Source organism: Oreochromis niloticus, linkage group LG18, assembly GCF_001858045.2.
Source record: "Oreochromis niloticus isolate F11D_XX linkage group LG18, O_niloticus_UMD_NMBU, whole genome shotgun sequence".
NCBI lineage: Eukaryota > Metazoa > Chordata > Actinopteri > Cichliformes > Cichlidae > Oreochromis > Oreochromis niloticus.
In genome coordinates this window covers 9,378,066-9,402,858 of record NC_031982.2, presented here as the reverse complement: position 1 = coordinate 9,402,858, position 24,793 = coordinate 9,378,066, and the positions used below count along the sequence as shown (strand labels likewise).

Here is a 24,793-nt window from a genome sequence, read left to right as displayed (position 1 = left end):
CACTGAGACTGTAAATGTGGGATCACTTACTTCCAACTCTGCTATAAAAACTCCAGTGTGTCTGTTTAATGGACAGCCATTTCTACCTTTGCTAACAATTAGGTGTTACAGGTTGTTTCTTGTGAACAAGGTTGATTCTGCTTGTCAACCTGTCATACACTCACCAGCCGCTTTATTAGGCACACCTTGCTTATGCTGTGTTCTTCATGGCATAGACTCAACAAGGTGCTGGAAACATTCCTCTATGATTTTAGTCATATTCACACAATAGCATCAGACAGACATGTTCAAGAACCTAGTTTGAGATGACAGGAGCTTAGTGACATGGCACATTATCCTCCTGGAAGCAGCCATCAGAAGATGGTACACTGTGTTCATTAAGGGATGGACATGGTCAACGACAATACTCACGTAAGCTGTGGTGCTTAAAAAAAATGCTCAACTGGTACTAAAGGGCCCAAACTGTGCCAAGAAAATATCTCTCACTTATTATACTACCACCACTATGAGCCTAAACTGTTCATACAAAGCAGGATGGAACCATGTTCAGTCTTCTGTTGAAATTTTAGTGAGCCTGTGCTAAATGTGAACTTCAGTTTCCTGTTTTCAGCTGACAGGAGTGCCACCCAGTGTGGTCTTCTTCTCTTGTAAAGCATCTGCTTCAATGTTTGACATGCTGTGCGTTCAGAGATACTCATCTCGATACCTTTGCGGTTACTCATACCAGTCCGTCTGGCACTAACAACCACGCTACGTTCACCTTTCTTCCCCATTCTGATACTCAGTTTGAACTTCACGGGCCTAAATTAATTGCTGTCATGCGATTGACTGATTATATATCTACATTAAAGAACCGATGTACCTAATAAAGTCAGTGGTGACCTTAAAGTTTGTGATGCAAGAAGAAGAATTAACACGTTTATATGACTGACTGGTGAGAAGCAGCTAAAATTAACAACAATTCAATAAATAATTAATGTTTAACACAGCCAAGGCAGCAGGTTAGAACTCCTATAAACAAAAGCACGCGAATTTCTACAGCTGTTTTGACTCAAAGCTGCCTGAAGCTCGATTTTTATTATCTCAACTTTTCGCATGAAAAAAAAGCAATGTTTAAATAATCTCTTTAAACACATGTTCCAGAAGAGTATTTTTCCCTGTGTTTAGCGCAGCAAAGAGCATGATTCTGCCCGTGTTAAAGGAATTCTTAAGCCCATTGTTTGTTCTTTGCTATATTTAGGTATTTAACTCACTCCTCATCAGATGGAAATTTCGCCAGATATTTTGCAACCCAGGAAACAACTGCTATTTATTTTCAAATTATTATGCATTATTTACATAAGAGTAAAACTGGCTCATTCAACTGTAGCACCACAACGACTGTCTGCAGATGTTCACTTGAGGTTTTCCATTCTTATGTTCATGCAGTTCAAGAGACAAACTATCCTCTTAAAATCACTTCTGAATATCTATGAGCTTCTTCTCTGGACAAAACTTTTTAAGCACCAACGTGGCCACCAGAGAGAAGGTGGCAACCAGAGTGAGAACAGTTCGCATGGCTTTGAACCAGGCAGGGTAGCCAGGCAGAAGAGTCAGGTCGTAATGCAGTGACAGGCCCAGTCCCATTATAACAACTAGAGCTCCTTCAGCTATGTTGTCCCTGCAGAGCAACGCCAGCCAGGCCAGAAGCGACGGCACCACACTGTTACCCAAATTCATCCAGTCTGGCTGTGCAGGACTACCAGCTGGGATGGCAAACCCCCAACGGGCACCTCCCAGGAAGGACACTATAGAAGCTCCGTACACCACTTGAGCATATGCCACTTCAGGGTGGAAAGATTGTGTGGCAGCCATGAGAAAAGGGGCAGAGATAAAGGGGATGAGACCAGAAAATCCCAGGTACAGAGCTGGTTTGGGAGCCTTGGCGAGGGCTCTTAAACTGAAACCCTCTTTGCTGTCACTTCTCTCTGATTTGCCTCTTGAATCCTTGTGGCAGAGATGTGATGTGTGCCAGCTCACAGGTTTGATGCTCAACAGTCTGCTGGTGGTAGATGGTCTGAATGACATAAAGACAGAGGAGGCTCGAGTGTGAAGCAGCACAGTGTTTGTGCTGTAGTTTGGTACTCTGTTTATTTGCTGAAGACATCTCCATACTGGAACCTGAAACCATGCACAATCACAGAACATCATTAATATAGAGAATTAATATAGAGAATTATTGCATTCGTTAGTAGGCATGATATATTTATCAAATGAAAACTTTTACTATTCTTACCCCAGACAAAATAGGTCTTCCAAAGACGAAGCTAATCATATTCAGCGTGAAAAAGAATCACACTTACACAGCACATGCAATCTGAAGTTTCAGTGACGAAACACCCTGAGCTAACGTTGGTGCAGCTAGCATTAACCTCAACCTGATGCAATACAAAGCTGTCCTAATGTAACAACCTATAAACCACAGGATTTACAGTTACCTAAACGTTATCCTATAAATGTTAGTCATAGAACGGTTTTCAGTGGCCACCGAAAACACAAAACCATATAACAAATTGTAAGAAAGTTAATATTTCATATGCTAAAGTAGAGGTCGTTTGCTTGCCGTCAGTCTATCGGTGCTCGATTAAATGCCTGTCTCTTAATATTTTTTTTTAGCGGAACCAGACTGAATCTGATATCGACTGGATTGGCTGTCCTTGGCGGGGAGGTATTATGTTGCGTTCAAGGCAGCAAAATCCCACATTGTTTACTATTATCCCCGTTTTCTTTGAATACTTAGAAAAATAACAAAGAAGCATAACGTTGCATCTTTAGACATTTGTATATTTTATTTATCGGAGTTTATAACAGTTACATCGAAGCCACACTGTTTAGCCTGCTGAGATGGAAAACTCGTTAGACTCTCAGTGAGTTGCATAATCACGACAGATCGTGAATGGAGCACAGTTGAGGCTGTTCGAATCCCCCCTGTGCCAGCGCCAGTGGTAAGAGCACCGAAAACCCAAACAAACATCGATAGTCCTGCGATTAAAGCAGTTTATATTTGCAAAAAAGTGCAGTGTCACTGGTCTCTGCAGAGTCAGTGTATATTTGAATCAACCAACATCTACGACTACCCTATTTATTGGAAGGTATCGTAGGAAAGACTGTAAGTTAGCTCGCTAGCACTTAGCAAGCTAATGAATGTGTGCTGCCGCTGCTAAGGTAGCCATTTTGAAACTGTGTTGTTCCAACGAAGCAAGGTCTGTTTACCTCTATTGTATGTCCGTGACAACTGCTTAAATAGACAGTTCTGGTTACCGCAGGCGTATTAAATCCGTGTTTACTGGACTAAGCCCTCTAGCCTTGCTAATTCCTTTCAAATACCAACCAGTTTTCTCGGGCTTCCCAACAGGCTAGATAGCGCTAGCTATTAGCTAACAATTCCTATGCTAACGTTAACCCGAGTTATCTCAACAGAGTCAGCTAGCAGTGGAGTTAGGACAGATCTGACAGCGCTCTTGTGTGTGGTACTTGTTGGCCGCTTAGCGTCTTTAATTATTTCGATGAACTTACTTTTTACTTCATAACATTCAGCTAGTCATTTAATTGAAGTGTGTTTATGCTGTGTTAAGTGGGTCTGCTGTTTGTGTGTTTGTGTACATGTGAGTTGAGCGCATGTAGACGTTATGCAGGGTGTTTTCCAAAGGTAGAGGTGTTTTTGCCGCCGCCATTCATTGGAGTGTTGTTTCACAGTGAAGGAAGTGTGTGCGCTGCACATTGTACCTCGTGCCTGTGGTAAATTCATTGATGTTGAACTGTTACGTAATAGTTTAGTGGGAGCACGCTATCAAGCCTGAATCAGTGAAACAAGGGTGTATATATATATTGTGGGGTTTTTGTTTGTTGTTTGGGTTTTGAGCCATGCCTTAGTGCATGTATGAACAGCGTGTTTGGGATTGTCACCTCAGTTTCGTGTTTACAGACACTATTGGGCCCATTAAGATTCGCAGCAGTCTGCGGTAATGCGCACAGGAAGATAGCGTGCATGTTATTTTTATACTGGTATAAATATTTCACTTAAAAAAGCCGACACTGTTTTTAAAAGAGCCAGCTTTCAGCCAGAAAGGGATCTGAGATCACAGAGTCCTGAATGATTTTTTCCCCCCTCTCTTGCATCTCTCAAAACGTCTTTGAGTGTCAGAAGCGTCCTTTTTTCTGGAGCTGATTTCTCTTGAATTGGAAGTTATTTGGGAGTTTATCAGTAAGGGCGGAATGTTTTTCATAGTGTGATAATGGCTGACACAAACTGAAGCTGTTTGCAGTAATGCAGCTCTAGACATACAATATCGTTTACGTTTAGCTACTCTGTCTGGGAAGTTTATTAATGCAGCAGCCTTAGAAGAAAAACAATCTTATAGTTATTTCGGGCGTAGTACTTTGCAGCACTATTGACCTATTGCTCTGTGTTTTCTAATGATTTGATCACCCCAGTTTTACAGTTAAAATGTTAGCATCTGAAATAATTAACTTTTACACTGCACCTTTTAAAAAACAGTTTGAAGACAAGCTGAACAAAAGTTCATAAAGTTATATGTACTGCTGGGTTCATATATTAATCTGGATTGTTAGGTAATTTGGACCTATTGTGTTTGTTTCCACATCCATATTTTTTTATTCCTGGACTCTCCCAAAGATGCTTTGCATGATTCACAATCAAAATAAAACTTGTATGACTTACACTGAGCCTCGGTGAAACCCTCAGGTCATCCTTTGTGTGAAACTGCTCTCCCTGTTAATATCACCTTCCTTTAAACCGGCGTATCTCTGATTTTCTTCACCTTGCAAACAAAGGGTTTGAACAGCAGATGGATGAGGCTTTTGTCCTGACAGCCAGAAGAACTGTGTGGCTGTGTGCCTGAGATGGCCTTGTTATGGGATAAAACCTGTCTATGAAAGTATGATCAGCCTGATCTCACTATTTGAAACTTTTGCCAAGTTTAATATGAACATCTGCCATGGTAGCAATGAAAAGCATACTAGGTCCACTTTGTGAAAGGTGTAGTTAATTTGGCAAAGTAACTCTTAAGTATTTTGTGTGTTTTTGACCCCCAGAGCTTTAAGGCAAACCTCTTCTTTTTTTTTCTTTTAAAATTTATTGCAGGTCCTGTGCAAATACCCGTGAACCATAAAGCAAGAAAACCTGAAAACCGCACTGAAACTTCCTGTGTGAGGGGGAAAAAGCACTTTCAAGAAGGAAAGGAAAGACCTACTTGACAATTTTTTGGATGCTTGCTGCTTTTCAACTTTCACTTTTTTCTCCTGAGGAAAAAGAGTAGTTGATCAAGCTCACTTGAGGATTTCTTTTTGGACATGTTTGGCTGTTGCTAAAGCCATCTCAACTTTTGAATTTTGGATTTTGCATATCTATGAAACCAGAGCACACTGTTCCTGCTACAGTCAAAACCTGAAATAATTTGATGGGAGTAAAATATATAATGCTAGAAACAGCATTATGATGTACCATCCAACATCTTCACCGTTTCACTAACAAGAACTTATAATGTCGGCAATGTAACGTAGGGCTTTACTGGCTTCATTGTCATGTGACTTTGAAACTTTAAGAGTTATTTTCTCCAAACGAAGACAGTCTTTTCACCACTTTAATGAGGTGAGCAGTGGTTTGCAGTGACCTCCATTGCCAATAAAAGGCTGTCTCTCAATTAATTTTTCTTTTCTGAATGTGTTTGAGTAGGTCTTAAAATGATTCGGTAAAAGACGAGTCAACACAAAAAACATACTGGCACACAGTGTGGCAGGACAACACCTGTCTCTCTCCACGCACCTGGTGTCAAAGTGGAACTGCTTCAAAAACCGCTGTCCATGCTTCAGTGCAGACGACTCTCACAGACTGTTTCTTTATATTAATAATAACCTGGCTCTTCCTCCCATTTGGGACAAATCACTAGTCAATCAATTTGTTTTGCCAATCAGCATCAAGTCTAATCAGGTTTTAAGTCTTACCATGAGATTGTGAGCAAATGGTTCAAATAAATTGAGGGATTCACTCTACCTGGAGAAAAAAAGAAGAAAAAAAGTTGCCTGGACTTGAATCAGTTGAATTCATCACACAAGACCGGCATTAGAACTGACTGGATTCTGGTTCAAGAAAGAAAATCTGTTCTGCATAGACTCTTATCTTTGGGCTTCAAAAACTGCTTCCTGTTTGGCCAGTTCTCTGGATTGCCATTCCAGATCCTTCCTGCAGTTTTTTGACATAACTCCAAGTGCTTCACCCTGGACGAAGGGATCTGCCTCTGGGGAAAGGGGCTGCGCTGTCCTGGCGGAGGTGGAGAGGAGGTTGTTGGTGTGCTGCCTCCCATCTGTCAGTGCACACACTCTTTGATCAGTGCCAACAGGCCTGAGGAGGAACCGAGCCCAGCCGGACCGAGAGAGGAGGCAGAGGACTTCAGAGCCACAGACTCTGGGGTAATGTCAAAGTTTCACCCAGCCGATGAGGACAAACATGCATGAGCGTGATGTTAACTGGTGTAGTGTGTTTGTTTTATTTGAATTAATTATTTATTTTAATTAAAACATGCCACGCATTTAAATATTTAATATAATATCTATATTATTCTGCACAAGATGTTTACATCCATGTTTTCAGCTGAGAATAAGACTCCTTGGCTTGTCTTGTGGAAGAACTTTAAACAGTTAACTTAAGATAACTGATGCTAGACAAAACACATGAAAGGGATGACATGCAATCAAAGAAAAATGGGATTTAATTCTACGTCAGAGAGTCGTGTTTCTGTGCTTTCAGTTGCACACTGAATTAAAAAAATATATCTTTTGGTAGATCCTGGCCATGAGGTTTGATGCCTCGATCCACTGACCGGAAACACTGGACCTAAATGGCGCAGCATGACTTTGTCCCTGCCTGGCTTAACTTCTCCACACCCCAGCCTGCCAAGGTAGGTGCCTGTATCGGTGTGTGTTTGTACTTTATGCGCTCACAACAGAAAAGAAAGAGAGAGACGGAGATTCCAAGTGTATCTCTCACTGATGCTCAAACACCTTTAACAAAGTGTTTGTGCACCTGAGTGTGAGAGTGCATGTGTGTGCACTCAGCAATGAAATGCCCTTGGGGACAGAAAGCGTAGTCAGTACATGGTTCAGTAGAGGGTCATCAAAACCTTTTTACCTTCAAGTAACCACTAAAGGTACCACATTAGGTTTTAAAGAGGACCTATTATCCTAACATTTCCCTCTCTCTATATCTATATGTATAGAAATCGTCTTCAGCATGATCCTTATGTATCTTTTACTGGGGTTTGGTGCAGACCATCAGTTTGCTTTCTGTCCAGTAAAAGCCTTTTTATCTTCCCTGCTTCTGTCTTTAATCCAACTCCTTTTTTTCCCCCTGATTGGCTGCCTCTTGCAAACCTGAGTTTAGAACAATAGGTTTTGGGGGCTTCAGTGATCATAGCCAGAGCTGTGGCCCTAAGACGACCGTTTTAAATGAGGATTCTGCTCTGTTGAAGATTCAGACAGCTTTATTCAAAGTCCTCTTGAAGTCTGTCCGAAAGGTGCACCTGTAGTTGGTGCATTGTAGCATAGTGTAGCAGTGGATGTCTGTGCAGAGCCTCACACTCACTGTCTGATGATAAAAATAAGTTCACTCAAAGCCAGTAGGACTGTTGCAAACCTGTGGATGTGGAAACGATAAAACCATTGACCGTGAGGGGTGACTGCTGTCATTGACATCAATCCAGAGTCAGCAAAGAGTTAATAGAAAACTCCGAAACCTATGTTCTTGATTCACAGGTGTTGCTTCTACATCCACTGATCTCATTTTATTTTAAAGTTCTGCCACATTTGATGTTTAATGTCTTGGTGAGGAGTCAGATTCCTGGAGGGACTGGTTCTAGGTCTTCAGGATAGCAACACATGCTGCTTGAGTGAAATTTGTGATGACCACATGTGTTTTGTTACCGCTCTATTCTTCAGCCTGACTGCGTGGTCATTTTTTTTAATTTTTTTTTTTGTAGGCTGATTTAATTTTTACCCCTGAATTTTGCATGCTGGCATGTAAAGCCACTTTAAATCACTTTTTCAGGTCAACACTGATGCCTAGTCAGCTGTCTAACAGTTATATTAGATGTATAAATAGAAGTAGCTGGTGTCATATCTTGCATTACGTAATATGTGATGTGGTCTCTTGGTGTCTTTACAGCACAAGTAAGAGCCGCTTCCACTCAATTAATATTTTCCTGTATCAGGGCAGTAACAGTGATAACAGTATCAGCGTCATGGACATCCAAAACCATTGAATTAAAGAGGTGGTCTGAGATATTGAATTCTGACTGTTGAACCAAGCTGTGATGTTATCCATTCAGCAGTAGGTTGTGGCCAACAAGAAAACAATGCTGACTGAATAACATTTATAAGCTGGTTAATTCTCAGGTCTAAAAACCAAGCAGCATCTTCAGCATGTAGTTTACATGTTTGAGCGGTTTATTGGAGCTTAGTGTAATCTGTTGCCAAGCTGATTGGTCTCTGTGAAATCGAGATACTAGACAGTTATTATCCACCTCGCACACAACTTCACCTCGGTGTCATTTATGTCAAGGGATTAGCCAGCATACACCAGACAGGCTGAAGCTACATTTCTTAGCTTCTTTTTTTGTGTGTCTGAGTTGAGAAGTCCTCCGTGAAGCTTGAAGAGCACAATGTGATTTGATCTTTGAACCTCAGCCGATGACTAGGATATGATTTGTATCAAGAGGAGCACTTTTAGTCAGTAGTATTAAAACCTCAGGATTTACCACCAAGAGCTGGGTGTGCAGTGTTTGGTTGGATTTTTTTTTAGGTTTTCTCATTTGCACATTTCATATGACAAAGCTTTACGATTCTATGTAGTTTCATTTTTGTCTTCCTTTTGTTTTTTTCCCTTCTCCACTTTCGCTCCTCAAGAATAGATTGACTCATAGTTAGAGGGAGAAGGAGAGAGAAAAAAAGTACAGATGGGAATTAAGCTAATCTAAGTCTCTTCGCCAGGACAAAAATAATGTAGTGAAAAATTCTCTAATTTCGCTTCCAGTTATGCAGTGGACTGTTTCGTTATTGTCCACCATCTCTGGGCGTTGTTACATGTTAGCTTTGATTAACACTGTTCTCTTTCTCTCCTCCTCCAGTCCCCTGCTGCCAACCTTGAGAAACAAGGTGATCTCCCACCCCACAAAGATGCCAGAACTGCTGTGAGCCGCCGCCGCCACAACTCTTCTGATGGTTTTTTCAACAATGGCTCCCTGCGTGCTCCGACAGGTAACAGTTCAACCTGTTGTTATTATCTGGGGCTTTACTGCATGAGGGGAAGTGTGAATGGAGCCTACTGTTCATTTTTGTGTTTAAACTTCTCAGTAAGAATAAAAAGGTTGAGGAGAGGTGGTTTAAAGCCTTTCATATCATGCAGCACATTTTAACCTGAGTACTCTCTGCTGTGTTCCTCCTCTGCTTTCATGCAAATGTACTGGGACGTATGCTTCTCCCATTTCTGCACACATCAGATTCCAGGTTGATCTGGTCCTCTGCAGTTTGTTATACAATACAAACCTTTACAAAATGAACAGTATGACAACAGGATATTGTCCTGTACAGATGTGATGTATTTTCTTTCAGGCTTTGAAGAGAGAAAAATGCACGACATATTCATACCTTTTTCAGATATCACACTGTTCCAGTTAAATGCATTGCCACACTGTATAAACACTGTATAAACAGCTCACTTACAATCTTGTGTAGATGTAGCTAAAACACGACCTCTGGGTCCTTACACACTGTGTTACTGTTGTAGTTTTTTTTAATAAGTTACAGTACATATTAATCCCAGGAGTGTCAAACATGAAGCCTGGGGGCCAGTACTGGCTCATTAAAAGGTATAATCTTGCCCAGTGGCCAAGTGTTTGCAGTAAAGCCACTGATGACTCAAATTCTACAAAAAATGCATTTTTTATTCCTGAGTGAAAATGGGTGGAAATTTAAATTATTTTTAGATCTGGACAATTATGTATAATTTATTTTTAGTTACAAATATTCTACATTTGAAAGTTTTGTGCCTTTCTGTTGTGATCTGTAAATATTAATTTGCAACATAACAATAGTAGACTGAAGGAATTCTATGAATGTGGAAAACTTGAATATCTCAGGCTGTTTATCATTAGTTTTTTAACTGGTCAGTCATTAAATGAGAAAAATGATCTACTGAGCAGTAATGACTTCTGTTGTCTGGACAGTTTTAGGTGAATTGGGTCTTGGTTGAATACCTCTGATTTAGACATCTAGTCAGGTGAAAGCTGATTGAAGCCATGTTGGACATTCCCTTAAGAAAAAAAGAATCTGCTAGCTGTGAATAAAGAGTGAGTAGGACAGTAAAACACAACCAATAAGGAAATGGGAGAGATATCAGTCAAGTGCACTTTGTACCTGTCAGCACAGCCTGCAGAAGAGGTCTAATCAGACTTCTTAAGCTGACGCACCCACGTAGGAGGAGTGGAGGTGTCTGTCAAGGCTTTAAAGTCATCTTTAGATTTAATTCAGCTGCCACCTACATTGTTTTTTTTGTTCTTTTTTGTATTCAAAACTGCTAAGGTGGGATTATAAAGATAGTGACGTTGACTACTTGTTTTCTGTTCTCAGTGATAGACAGATAAACTGAAAGGGTTGTATGAAGACTCAAAAGTAAGATGAATTAGAGTCTTTTGTTCCAGTTTTTAAGATCTAGAGTTGGAGTCTTGCATTTTGTGTAGCTGAAGATCTAAGTAGGAAACAAACTTCTGATGTAAGAGCATCCAGTTTGGGTCTCCATCTTGGATAATGATATGATGTGCTTAGATTATAGTGTTGGAGGCAGTGGTGTCATAACAGTACTGTAAATGGGTGGTGTTGGTGTCATATCGTCCTTCGCATGCACGCACGCACCTCTCTGCTTTCTCTGTAGAATATGGCTGTTATTTGGTGTCCTCCACCCTGCAAATCAGTTTTTGTACAGTCCCCTCTCACTGCTGTCATCCAGTCGTTTGTGTGAACTAAGAATAAATGTGGTGTGATGCCAGTTTTAATGATGGTTCACCTTCTCTGTGAATCTCAGTGATGGTGTGGAGTCTCACATTCCTCTTCAGCTGTTTCATCTCAGTTTTCTGTGATGTTGTTTTCCTGGGTGAATCATTTCTTCACCCAGAAAAAAGTTTCTGCGTTTCTTCTTTGCCCTCCCTCCATTCTCTGCTTATACCAAATACATGCAAACAGTATGAGTCATCGGAGGTTATTACGGTCACAGAGAAATACTGTTAAAGATTCAAGGCATTCAGATGTTATTTGTGAAGGTTGTGAGGAAACCCTTGCTGTCAAAGTCACATTTCATTGGTATTGCTTGTCAGACACTCATTATTTCCACTGTATGTGTGCTCTCTCTGGAGGTGATGGATGGCAGCAGCCCTCTCTGCTTCTGAGACATGACTCAGTGGACTCGGGGGTGGCTAAAGGAGGGCACGGTGGGCTGGCAGGGGCCTCATGTTGGAAGGAAACGCCCAGCTGGCATGGAGCTCCGCGAGGTTCCCAGGACAGCCACCACCACCAGGGACGCCACCCCAAACGGGGAGGAGGCGACAGGGACAGGCAGGGGGGGCACCGGCAGCGCAATGGTAACTTCCATCCCCGCAAGGGCACCTCGTACCCGGACAAATTCCCCAACGAGGAACGCAAGGACAGCAAGGACGACAAGCTGAAGTTTGTGGAGGAGGACTTTGTGAGTAGTTGACCCCCTTTTTTCCCGTTACTCTACAGTTGGATAACTACTGGAACCATTTTCTCCTTTTCAAGATTTGCCTTGTAATAGAAGCAGAAGAGGATTTATGAGTGTTATGCCTCACAGTCTGTGCTCAGAAAATTGCCTTTAAACATAACTTGTAATTACAAAATTTGAAAGATGACATATTTAATGTAGGCACCTCTTTATTTGTATTTTTAGCCTTCGCTCAACCCTGAAACAACTGGAAAGCCTGGGGCTCAGACGCGAGCAGTCGCTCCCCATGCTGGAGTATGGGGTAAGCTTTTCGCCCTGACTCAATTTCTGTGCTCAAATAGACAAAAGATTTTTTCCCCTTGCACCATCATCTCTAAGATTTAATTTGATTGTCTTGATTATGTTCCAGAAAATCCACCAAGTGGCAAACAGATGGTGTCCAAAATGCTGGTTATCAAAAAAATTTCCAAGGAGGATCCCAGCACAGCCTTCTCTGCAGGGTTTGCCACTGCTGGTGCCCTGCCAACCAACGGCAGCAAAGCTCCCATCACAGGCTCCAGCGTCTACAAGAACCTGGTCCCAAAGCCGGCTGTGGCCCCTACCAAAGTATGACTGCTGAGATGTTTTGAGTTACTTTACGGCTTGCTTGATTGCATTTGCGAGAGAAGATTTGCTTATCAAGCAAATGTGCATAATAGAGATAACACCGGTGCACTGGCCAGGGTGCATAGTAGCCTGCAGTAAGAGTTTTTAAACACTGTCATGTCCTCTTTTCTAGAGCACCCAGTGGAAATCCAGTGGTAGAGAGATCGCAAAGTCTGGTCTTCACATGCCAGGCCGAGATTCAGTCTTCACCAGCCCCGTCTCTGCAGCCAAACCCAGCACCCCAGTCAGTGCACCACAGCACAATACTACAAAAGAGGTGAGAAGAAGGGTAAAGCAACCCCAACAAAAAGCAAGCAATTTTGTGAAGGTCTTGCTTTGCTGTTACTACAGATGTGTCATTGTTGCCATGCTTTGAAATCAGTTGAACAGATAGTTGAGATCTCTTGCACTGATGCCTCAGGTAACAAAAAGAATAATATTAACTTTTATTTCTTCTTTTCTGTCACTTCATGACTATTTGCGGCTCACACCTGCAGCACCCTTCAAGCACGACTCCTCCCATAGATATTGCTCCGTCACGGCTGAAGTTGATGCGTCGCGGTCCAGACCGTAAGAGCGAGTTCCTGAGAGCTCTGAAGGACGAGGGCACTGGAGAGCTGACAACAAGCAGCAGCCCAGGAACATCAGGAGAGGTAGGCAGCAGTTTGGATATTTAGTTTTTCCCCCCCAAAGTATTAAAAGGGACCCATTAAGCTAAACACATGGCCAGAGCAAAGTTCATCACACTGCTTCAGCTTTTTACGTCTCTTCTGTGCTTGTGTCAAGCTGCATGAAATTCCGTATATGGTCATACGAGGAAGTGTGCCTCACAGCTCCTGGGTTGTTTATAGAAGCCAGGCAATGGGCAGCCAATCACATGAAGGGATTATTAGGGAAGGGGACCTGCACAGGTCCTAACTGTAGATCATTTAAAACCTCAATCAAAATGTAGAGCTAGAGACTAGCATAATAGATACACTTTAAGAGAGTGTGCTGCTGAATGTGGAACACGATCATGGTCTCTGCATTCTCTGCACGTAGAAGTCATGTGTGAAATGTAATGTTATGGTCCTGGATAAGAGCTTTTTGTCAGCACATAAAGGACAGCTGGGGCTAAACTTAAAAATAATTCTTGCAGGGTGAAAGCAACACCCCAGAGCCCAAAGCCTACAGCGAGGAAGGCTGTCATGAGAATGGTCTGTCTTACTCTCTGAGTGACTCAGACACCGAACACCTGTCCAGCTCCCTGGAGGCAGAGCACAGGTAGGACACTGCTAACAGCCTTATATATACACACAGGCCAAAACACACAGACAGCTAAGCAGAAAATTACTATGCTTATCTAGGTTGCTGAAGGCCATGGGCTGGCAGGAGTACCCAGAAAATGATGACAACTTCCTGCCTCTGACAGAGGACGAGCTGAGAGAGTTCCAGACTAAAACTGAACAGGTGAGCTCTCAGAGGAAACGCTGACTCTGCTTACGTCTAGCTCGACTCAATCTGTCTCACACATTAAACGACGTGATTGTGTTTTGACCAGCTGAAGAGGAACGGCATTCAAAGGAATGGGGTTCTCCCGAGGACACGGGGTGTGACCCTCCACTTCACCCCCTGGAGGAGTGTGGCGGAGGCACACGTCGAGGAGGGCTCCGAGTCCGAAACCAGTAGCAGCAGCCAGACCTCTGATGACGACGACTGCATCAAATCCTAACGTGGCTTTATGGAACAAAAAAAGAAGAAGAAAAAAAATACCAACAACACAACAACAGCCAACACCACATCCCAGCAAGCAATTCCCCTCTTCCTCTGTCATCTTTGTTTTTAGAGCACCATTCTGAAGATCTTTCTTTTTTGATTTTGTTTTTTTGTTGTTGTTCTTGCACAAGGGAAAAACCAATCATATCCCAGTGAAGGGGGAGATTCCTGCTCTGCCAGACGTCGTTTTCCCTGCGTTTCCTCCTTCACTGCAGTCCCTGCCCTCTTTTGACCGATTTTCCCCACACACACCCACAAACCCTCCGTCTCCCCCCCTTCCTTTTTCTTCCTCGCTTTGTGGAACTGAAGTGTTCATCAAGAAAAGAAGGGCAATGAATGCACACTTGATTCTGCTTTAAACAGACTAACTCATTTCATTGATGATGCTGATGACACATTATTAATGATATTAATAAAAATTGGTTCCTGACAAGCTGATATGTTTCAATATGAATCTGGCTACTGTGGTGGTTTTTTTTTTTTTTTTAAGTCCACACGTCATGTGACTTTTTGTAGATGGAGTCCAAATGATGCCAGTCTTTCCTGTAGGACGATTGTTGTTTCTTGAAGGACAGAGTAGCAAAAAAACAGCTGTAGATCAGCCCGGCAACATCAGTAAATGCAACACTGAAACATTTCTGCTATAAAAATGTTCCAGTTTCCCACATATGCAATGCTTTGAGAGGCTGTGCTTTAATTTTGGGATGAAATGTGTAAGCAGACTTGTTTTTGTGACCCACATTGTGAGGGTAGGCAGCAGGTCTGTGGCTACATCTGGAACAAAAACATTAATAACCTTGCAGCAGATGTAAATTAATTCAGTCTGAGAGGGAGCGAGATTCCTGCACGTCCTCTGGCCTGGGTTTAAGTTCATGTCGGGAGATTCACAGGCTTGTGGCAGAGATCCGGTGAGTCGTGAAAAAAAAGAAGTTCTCACAGGAAGTAAGAAGTGGTGGGATAATGCAGTATTTAAATTTAAAGTATTGTGTTTTTTCAGCCCACATAGATGGGATTAGAATAGAGAGCGGGGGAAGCTGCAGGAGGAGGGATGTTTATTTTTTCCAAGTTTTTCTAGTTTTCTCTCTCCTGCAGCTTTAATCATCATGATTTCCAAAACGTTGCTCATAACATGGTGAGATTTTGTCGGCCTTTAAAACTAATATATATTTTTAAATTCTACTTATGTCTTTGACACTTCAGTTTGAGCTTTTTCTTCAGTGCTTTCAGTTTTGTTAGCAGGGAAAGCACCATGGTTATAACACTGAGGATGGCTTCATATTTCCATTCACATTTCAGTGTCCCAGTGAGCCAGCGTGCACGATAAAGGGCCCAGGCATTTTAATTAGCCATAGTGATTATTGCTATTACTATAATTAGCTGCATGTGTACCTCTTCTTCTCTGGCAAATGAAGATGTCTTCTCCTATATGTCTGTCTTCCAATTATTGTTTGCCTCACATGTAAAGGGGGAAGAGCTAGAGAATGCTATAGATTGCTGTTTAATGAAACCAAGTCACAGTGTGATCAGTCATATCTGGTTTAGACAAATTAATCATTACAAGCCATCTAATCAGCTGCATCAAGTCATACACTATTCTCAATGAGCTTTTAACTGGAAACTTCTCTATAACTTGGTACGGTGCAGTGTGTGCTAAAAGCTATCTATAGTCATGTCCTTAAGACATAAGAAAATGCAACAAAAACATGAAAATGCTCAGATATCAGTGAGGTGTTGCTATCAAGAAGCCATTTTTAAGGAAGAGAACAAAAGGATGAGGTATGCTAAATTTTACAAATATATAAGAACTGGATTGAAAGTCAGTGGCAGCAGTTTTATGGAGCGATGAGTTCAATTTTGAACATTTTCATTCAAATTGTCAGTTTGTATAGGAGACAAGGAGGGAGGTAAGGCAGTGGGTGTCTACAGCCTTCTGTAAAACACAGTGGAGGCTACGTCATGGTTTGGGGCTGCATTTCAGCCAGGGACGTCAGGAATCTTGTCAAAAATTTATGACTGCAGAAATTTTGATCCACCTACATAGAACTAAGCTGGGAGAATTATTGGAGGCTGGAAAGCATAAACAGCATCAGAACTTTAGCAATTAAAAACACCAGTGTTATTAATCAGGTTGGTACAGAGCCTTTGTTCATCTCGTGCTTTACCCAAGCACAGGCTTTCAGTTACTGTACAACTCAATTTTCCTGTTCACATGTATTCAACCATCAGCTCTGAGGCCCAGGTTCTTGCAGTCTCTTGATTAAACTGCACTTTTGCTTTCAGCATGTCAGCGTGGCACACCGAATCCTCTCTTCAGACCACATGGTTAACTACAATAAGTCAGACCTGTAGACTGAAGAATGCTGTAGAACCAGTATGAGTAAAGGAGCCACTTATGTAATGAGTACAAACATTTACGGACAGTTCATCGACTGCCAGAAACGAAGCATTTTCATGGCTCCAGTAAGGAAGGTTTAATACAGGTTTATCCAACCATCTTTATTGAATTTTACAGTATAATGTTAAACACTAGAGAACAAACAAACATGTATTTACAACAGCAAACATGTGTAAGAGACAGTTAAGAGCTTGTTGTGCTGGTGAATCTCTTCTTGAATGGAGACAAAGTGCAGCTTCACTTACTGAAACAGAGGATGATGGGATTTCAGACAAGTTCAAGGATGTAAGTAGTAAACGGCACAGCAGACAGAAATGAGACCTCACCTTTCAACTTCCATATCGTTGGCGTGTCCGCCTGCATCTCCATTAGCGAGAGGAGTTTCACCCAGCTGACTGTTGTCCTGCTTCACTTTCTTCACATCCTCCTTCACCGGACTCTCCTCAGGTTTCCTCTGCAATACACGGCAGGAGTCAAATGAGGCTCACCAATATAGCTACACCTCATCAATGCAAGTTAAAACAAAAAAAAAAAAAAAAAAAAAAAAACACAACCTCACCTTCTTTCTGACCAGGTGGGAGATGTCAGAGACTGGAGCTGTGGAGGTGTTGCCATTGGAAGTGGATGTGCTTTTAATCTGTTTGGAAGATTAACATCACTTATTTTACAATCCTGTTGGGCTTAAGTTTGTTTCACAAAGTGTGCCATGAAAACTTGTAACTGACCTCTGAAGTGGAAGAAGAGTCGCTGTTCTGTACAGTGGAACCATCAAAGGCAGAGGAAGTGGAGCCTCCATCCTGAAACAGATAGCACATGCAGCTCAAAGAGAAGCCAAAACTTGTGGCTGATCATCCAAACATTTAAGATGGATTAGGATTCGTTTTCAAGTCGCCAGGATTTATTTGTAAATCAGTGTAGATGGCGCTTTGCATGGATCAGGGTTTATTGGATTATACAACTTTCCAAACTCTGATGCACATGTATGATGGCGGCTGTGCTGTGATCATCTCACGAAAGCCTACTGTTCACCGGACCTTACAGAGGGAGGTGTGACTAATGATGGATCGAGTTCCCAAATATTTTTCACCAAGTGGTTTATTTGTGAGGATGCGTAGCAACAGAACAAATAGAAAAACGGAACTTCACATGTCACTGAAGGACCAGCATAGAGCATGTACTTGATGAATCCCATTTAACAACTAAACCTAACACTTTGTGGATAGCACCACCTTAACCAGTGCATATTGATCGCCTATACTCTGACGACTGTCCTTAAGCTAAATCAAACTCCATGCCAAACTCACCAGTGCATCCTTTACAGCCACAGAAGCCGTGCTCGCCGTCTTCAGGCTTTCAGTGGCGTCCTCCACCTTCTCCTGGATCTCTGGCAGCAGAGCTTTGAGCTCCTCCAGCTCCTTCCTCTCCTCTGGCAGAGCCTCTGGACCTTCGGCTTTGTCAAGCATCTCCTGCAGCTTGTCTGGAATTTTATCAATAATATATATATATATATATATTAATTATTGCATTGATTCTCTGAAAGCTCATTTCACTCCAGGAGCCGACGCTTACCAAGCCTGTTCTTTATGATAGAGATTGAGCTCTTCAGAGACTCGATGGCCTCGCTGTACTGTGTGTTCAGGCTATAGGTCACACCGAGCTGGTAGTGAGTCTCTGCCAGCAGGCGGCTGTCTGAGTCCAGGTGCTTCACCTGCAGCTTCAGGCACTCCTGGAAATCCTCCAGTGCTTGTGGATAGTTCCCTGAAAAAGAAGCAGCAAATCAACACCTGACATGTTAAAAAAAACAAAAACAACACCTCTGCATTCTCAGAGTTTCATCCACTGTTCAGGTGCAGCAGGCATGGACACTGCAATGAGCTGAGAACAGTACAGACTTCATCAGCTAAAGAGTTGATCTTTAAGTGATGATGCGACCGAGGAGCCAGAAACTCTTCTCTTAAAAAAAAAAAAACTGTTCTGTAACTACCAGGTGTTGATGTGAGCATCCACTCAAAACTGGCATTTCAAAAAGTTGAAGCTGAGACATTTTATGGTTCAACTAATTTAGGCTGCCCCCAAGTGGCCAAACAGGACAATGGCAGATTTAACTTTTTAGCTGTGTTACAAATTACAACCAAGTTTCAGGTACACAAAACAGAACTAAAGAAATCTCAAGCTGCTCACAGACTTAGTCCTGATGGAAACTGAGCACCGCTGCAAACAATGAGCCATCACAGCTTCAAGCTCATTGCATCAAAGAGAAAACACTAATTATGTGCAAAGCTGCACATTTGTTCAGACCTGATTCAGCAGAAACTTCACCCAGTTTCAAATGAGCCTGGGCTGCCATTAGCTGATCCTCCTTCGCCTCTTTCCTTTTATAAGAACAAAGAGGAAAAGGTTACAAGCTTGAAATGCAGGTGCAAAATGATAAGATAAAAATCATGGCTCTGAAGTGTTTCCTTTACCTTTTGTAGATGACTTTGGCCACTTCTAACATCTCCCAGGCCAGCTGCAGGTGACCCACCTCCTCATCGTCACTGTCCTAAAAGAGGAACACAGACAGAAATCCTGAAATTCAAAATTCGCACAGTCAGCCGAGTCCTTTTTTAACATGTGAGCTGTTTGTTCAGTACCTTCTCCCCAGTGGAGTCTCCTTCACCCTGCTCCTCTGCATCACCTTCCATTTCTACATCGTCGCCGCCTTCCTCCTCATCTTCCTCGCCATCTACAACCAAATGTCATGAGTTTAGATACACTGCTCTGCATGCTTCAGCAGCTCACACTGCCATTACCAAGCCAGGTTCAGGACAGGAGGAGCAAAGGTCACCTCCTTCCTCCTCAGCAGCCGCTTCTTCCTCTTTAGCAGAAGTCTTGTCCTTCTCAGCAGTGGAGTCCTCCTCTTTCTCCTCCTTAGCATCAGCAGAGTCCCCCTCCTTCTGCTTAGCAGCAGGTTCAGAGTCGTCCTTTGCATCCACTTCCTCCCCACTCGTTTCCTTCTTATCTTCACTTTCAGATTTGCTTTCATCATTCTTACTGTCCTTTTCAGCCTCCCCCTCTACTTTTTCTGTTTTTTCCTTTTCGTCACCAGCCTCGGCTCCTTCCGTCTTCTCCTGTGGATCCTCACTCTGCTTCCCTTCAACCTTCTCCCCGTCTTCAGTTTTCTTCTCCGCCATGGCGTCGTACACCTGCACCCTCAGCTCGTCTCTGGTCTTTTCTGTCGACAGCAGAACAGTTGGGAATGATGCGTGCACATTTAGATTAACCGTAACGAGCCAAATATCACATTATTCCCTTACCGTCTACATTTTCTGTGCTCTCAACATTGGAGTCTTTGGGTTTCTCTTCTTCCTCCTCCTCCGGCACTCCCTCTAGAGCATTACCCAAGACTGAGTTCTCCATCCTACAACAAGTTCGGCAGTCAGAGCGGCCCCTCCATCCTCAGCTTAAAGAGCTGTACATTCTCATGTTTAAACCAAATTAACCTACCGTGCCAAATCCAGGAGAGCTTTGCCATACCAGAAGAAAGCCTCGCCACATTCGTCTGCTGTGTCTCCAAACTTTTTAGCTCTATAACAAGAATGTACCATTTATTTTAGTGTGAAAAGCAAGCATCCATTACTGCTCAAGTGCTGCTTCAGAACAAATTAGAAAGATTCTTGGAGTTAATGAAAGCTAGGCGTAAAAAAATGATTAGAGTGAATTATTCAAACTAGGTTTAAGCTTAAACATTAAAAACAGAACCTAATGGAAATGAAATGTATAAATTAAGAAAAACACTAAGCTAAACTAATGTCACTGCTTTCTGCTCACATGCAAAGAACAGCTGCAGGCAGTTTGTGATTTGCATAAACAGGCTCAATTTCATTTTCAAACACCAGAGGAAAAAAAAGAGCGGCCGTTTGCACACCTGCTCAGAATCAGCCTGCACGAGACAGTGTCACCCTATAAACTCTTCAATCATGTAAACAGTGAAACACACGGTTCAGTTTTAAGAAGCCCAAGTGAGCGTTTCAAAAGTAACCACGAGGCCCACTTTATGGGCCCTTTGTGGGACCGTTTCACGTTCAACCTCACTGAAACTCCAGCGTGACGTGAGGGTAACTCACAGCATGCCGCAGGCCTCCTGCAGGGTGCTCACAGCCTCCACTACCTTCCCCATCACCAAGTGCTTCTTGCCGGTACCAATGAGCTTGTTGGCCTCCTCCATGTTTACCACACCTGACGGAGAGAAACAATCGGTCAGCTCAGCTCCTTGCCTGGACTCTGAGCTCAGGTCAAACTGTACCTCGGGCTTTGGGACCACTTTGTATCGTTTAAGTTTTAAATAGCAGAGAGGCCACTACACACCTTTGACGGGGAAGAGCAGTTAAAAACAAAAAAAAAGACCTCCGGCGGCGCACGCGTCCTAGCTCGTGTCTCGTGCAGCTCAGACTGACTGTTCTGTTGTTTCAAATTGGCGCGAAATACCCCTGCTCCTTCCGGTCGCTTTCCTTATTTGTAGACCCGCGCGGGAGAATTCTTAAAGGTACAAAGTACTAATAAGAGGACTGCAAGTACCGCTGCTACAGTTACATGCATTACTACCTCAAGTACTTCTGGTACTATTGTTATTACTGCTCCTATTCATTATACTGCTCTTCCTTCCAATGCAATACTAAAAACAACAATTGAAACTGTTATAATGAGTACTGTTGATGGCAGCCCTATTATTATTGTACACACTGGCTTCTTTGGCTATAAAACAATCCCAACAACCATTAATCTTTAAGAGACCTTCAGGAAGTGTTCCCTAAAGCTTGCCTGGGGATCTTAAGGTTGTTTTGCATCACTTTTAAGAACCTTTGGTCTTTTTTTAAAGAAAAAATTCTAGTAATGTCTCCACCACTAAAACAACAACAAGAATAACAAAACAATTATAAAATATTAAATAAATAGGATATTTTGAAGAAAATGTCTTCAAATATATAAATTACAAACACAAATGTGACATAAATGTTACATTTACAAATCAAGGTCAGATCAGGTCAGAGTTATGTCTGTGACCTGCTGTTTAGTGTGAATAAGCAGGCATTCATCACATAATTGTTTTGTGTTTTTTTTTGTCTTAGTTAATAGACAGTGGCATCACAGTGAAAAAATTATGATCGAAATAAAACGTACCATTGTTGAGTCATTTATTGGTTCATTTTGCAATGGTATAGTATTTTACTATGTAAGTAAAAGTAAGGAAATGTAGGTGATCATTTCTTTGTTGTAACAATGCTTTTTGGCAATAAATCCTGTACTGTTGGAAATATTGTTTATTTTCCCCATCAGTGGTGCCAGATTTGTAAGGAAAATGCATTTGTGGGTTGAGTGTGTGGGTATCTTCTCTGCCAAAAAGCTTGTTCTGCTATTGGGTCTTGTTTTGAGCTTCAGATAACCCAGGTGCTAACACTTCGGTGCCTGATTAGTGGCTGATTAGCGCTGTTCATTGATAAGTCCAGTTTCTGCCTACAGCTGTTGGATTGTAGGGTCAAAGTGTTGAGATGTTGTGGAGAACTGATGGCTGCACCAATAGGGTAACAGCTTTCATGGAGGCTGTATGATGGTGTGGGGCAACATCTCCCTTACTGGAAAAACCAGACTGTCATCATTGTAGATGATATCAATGCAGAGAGATATCAAGATGAGATTTTGCAACCGATAGCAATCCCATATCTCCACAGTCCTCCAAGATGACACACGCCAACCCCACCGAATGTTTGTGGGATCAGCTTTGACATGCTTTTCGTGCCAGAGTGACCAACATACTCTCTTTAAGAATGGAACGCCATCCCACAGCACTGTGCGACCTAGCTGGTGACTAGCAGCAGGTGATAGGCTTTTGTAGCCCTGTATGGGTCTTCCACATACCACTGAGGATGCTGCTTGTTAAATAAGTAAACTGTTAATTTGTCCAATATGTGTTGTTTCTTCTGGCTTCAATCATCCAATTCAGTAAACACCAGCAAGTTTTTTACTCATTTCTAATGTTTCTCAGAGTTGTTCAGTATAAGGGTAACTGTTTAAAGATAGCCTATCTAGTAGAATTTGGTGGTGCTATTGTTGTGTTTTACCTTCACTCAGCATGTATGTAAAACAGCAGTACACACTGCTGCCATGTCCTGCTGTGAGGAGCACTGATACTCCAGCTCCCCTATGATCGCCTCCTGCTGACTCCAGTGTGCCGCTGCCTCATCAAAACAAGTCTGGACCTGACAACAAATCAGCATCATACAGATAAATTTCAAATCATCCTCCCCTAAATACCTGACAACAATGGTGAAGGGGGAATTTAGATTTCCATTACATTATATTTTTAGACAAAAACAAAAGAAAATATTGGATGAAATAGGATTATTCAGTTTTAAAAACAGTAAAAAGTACTTTAATTATATACAAAAAGGTATATAGTGGTCATGTATGAGCTTTAGTGATACTACTAGTTTGAGTTTTGTTTACACAGAGCAATACTTTCCGTTTCCACCTGTATCCTGTCTTTGTAGGTGGCTAAGCTAAGTGAGTACTGAATCCACAAGCTAATAACCTTCTCATCTAACTCACTAAGGAAGATCAAATGAATTTCAATGTATTTCTTTAATACTATGCCCTGATTCTGAGTCACTGGAAGTAGCAGAACTAGAAGAGCTTTTCTTTCCTCAAAGTCTGCCAATAAAGCCAGATAACCCTAAATGAGCTTTACTAAACTGTACTAATTTACTAATTGTGGATTAAAAGCACCAATCATTTGAAGCCATTTTTCAGTCCATCGTCACATCTGTGACTGCAACAGCTGTTTTGTTATTTGGCACGGCTGAATGAAGCTGGGATGAGAGCTCTGTGAGAGCCCTTCAAACATCCAGCTGCTTTGGAATCACTAGGGGAGCAGATGCACTAATTATGGGCATATTGTGAGACAGGAGATGAACACAGCGCAGTGTTTGATCATTAGCCCACCGCAGTGCTTCTAACAGGAGGTTATTGTAGGCCCTCCCCTCTTATTTAGCCCTTGATGGAGCTCCATGGTAACGGTGTGCAAAGACACTGCTCGGTGACAGCAAGAGGCTGAACTGACAGCAGCCTCTGTAGGTTGACTGAGGTGAACTAACGTAACCTGAAGAATAGAAAGAAGAAGAAAAAACCCACACTGTGGTTGGTTTCCTGAGTTTAAAAATGAATTTAATGATATATGTACTCAGAAGGTTTTAGCCAAAATGCTTAGGGCACTGGCACTAGTGTGAGAGAAAACATTATTTCATTTAGGTTTCCCAAACAGGAGACAATACACTTTTTTCAGTACACTATTGGGGCATGAATAAATAGGTAAACAGGTGTTAACAATAGCACAGATTGGACTTCTTTCCTCGAGCCTGCTTCTGCTGAAGGCTTCTTCCTGTTGAAAGGGAGTTTTTCCTCACCACTGCCACCATGTTCGTGCTCAAAGGGGGACTGTGTAATTGTTCGAGTTTTGTCTGTATCACTGAAATGTATTTACCTTATAATATAAAGTGCCCTGAAGCAACTATTTGTGTGATTTAGTGCAATATATAAAATAAATAAATATAAAACTAGATTGAATTATTTGGGTGTAGAGTTTTAATTAATGTCATAATTAACACCTGTCTTTGCTTTTTCATATAAAAGAATGACTGCTCTGAAAAAGGTCTACTATAGCTGAAAAACCCCCAACTCAAAATCAACCACTGTCTGGATTTGTGAAACCGGTTTCTCTTCCCTTTTATTTTTTTTTTCTCTTCCTGAATTATAGCAACTGTTACACACAAGGTTTGCTGTCACATGTAAATAATACTTTGGTGTAATTAGATTACACCTTGGTACCCCAGGTAACTCTCCTAGGTGTTAGTAACAGTCCCATAGAGTCTGAAAATTTAAGTTAAAAGGCACACAGAAAACTCATCCTCTGCAAAGGCTCTGACAAATGCAGTTTGAAAGAAAGTGGTTTGGCTTAACAATCATTTTAATATGCTGCCCACGCTGCACCTCTTCACCATGTTCAAATAAAAATTGGACCCTAGCTTCTATTTAATCTCCCTGAGAGACAAACAGGTGACCCACAATAGTTCATTCATAGTTTATTACTTATTATTTATCCACATCATTTAACACTGGGCATTTTTTTTTTTTTTTTTACCTAAATGGACTTGCTTAGAAATGTAAGTAAAATGTAGCAA

General features: G+C 41.9%; 3 protein-coding genes across 5 annotated transcripts; 1 reads left to right on the top strand and 2 right to left on the bottom strand.

Annotated features, from left to right (window-relative positions):
• Positions 1–1,280: 1,280 nt before the first annotated feature.
• On the bottom strand, positions 1,281–2,649 carry LOC100710269 (transmembrane protein 69). The gene is made up of 2 exons (XM_005458045.4): positions 2,276–2,649; positions 1,281–2,160 (listed from the first exon to the last, which is right to left on the bottom strand). The coding sequence occupies exons 1-2, from the start codon at positions 2,312–2,314 to the stop codon at positions 1,456–1,458; spliced, it is 744 nt and encodes a 247-aa protein (XP_005458102.1). The 5' UTR covers positions 2,315–2,649; the 3' UTR covers positions 1,281–1,455.
• Positions 2,650–2,834: 185 nt separating this feature from the next.
• Positions 2,835–14,639, top strand: gpbp1l1 (GC-rich promoter binding protein 1-like 1). 3 transcript variants are annotated; one of them, XM_003453311.4, is made up of 12 exons: positions 2,835–2,984; positions 5,144–6,468; positions 6,842–6,956; positions 9,180–9,309; positions 11,460–11,788; positions 12,011–12,086; positions 12,195–12,391; positions 12,564–12,707; positions 12,928–13,083; positions 13,569–13,693; positions 13,777–13,879; positions 13,971–14,639. In XM_003453311.4, exons 3-12 carry the CDS (start codon positions 6,897–6,899, stop codon positions 14,139–14,141), a joined length of 1,491 nt encoding a protein of 496 aa, XP_003453359.1. In that variant the 5' UTR covers positions 2,835–2,984; positions 5,144–6,468; positions 6,842–6,896; the 3' UTR covers positions 14,142–14,639. The 3 variants fall into 3 exon arrangements, with proteins under 3 accessions (XP_003453359.1, XP_005458103.1, XP_005458104.1); XM_005458046.1 differs by having other exon boundaries at positions 2,948–3,148; XM_005458047.3 differs by lacking the exon at positions 2,835–2,984 and adding an exon at positions 2,991–3,242.
• A 2,027-nt stretch (positions 14,640–16,666) lies between these two features.
• LOC100710796 (histone-binding protein N1/N2) lies at positions 16,667–21,083 on the bottom strand. The gene is made up of 14 exons (XM_003453312.5): positions 20,928–21,083; positions 20,687–20,798; positions 20,067–20,147; positions 19,877–19,980; positions 19,408–19,794; positions 19,214–19,305; positions 19,046–19,122; positions 18,879–18,952; positions 18,150–18,338; positions 17,885–18,057; positions 17,306–17,377; positions 17,140–17,217; positions 16,907–17,034; positions 16,667–16,824 (listed from the first exon to the last, which is right to left on the bottom strand). The coding sequence occupies exons 2-14, from the start codon at positions 20,785–20,787 to the stop codon at positions 16,818–16,820; spliced, it is 1,563 nt and encodes a 520-aa protein (XP_003453360.1). The 5' UTR covers positions 20,788–20,798; positions 20,928–21,083; the 3' UTR covers positions 16,667–16,817.
• Between the last annotated feature and the right edge of the window lie 3,710 nt (positions 21,084–24,793).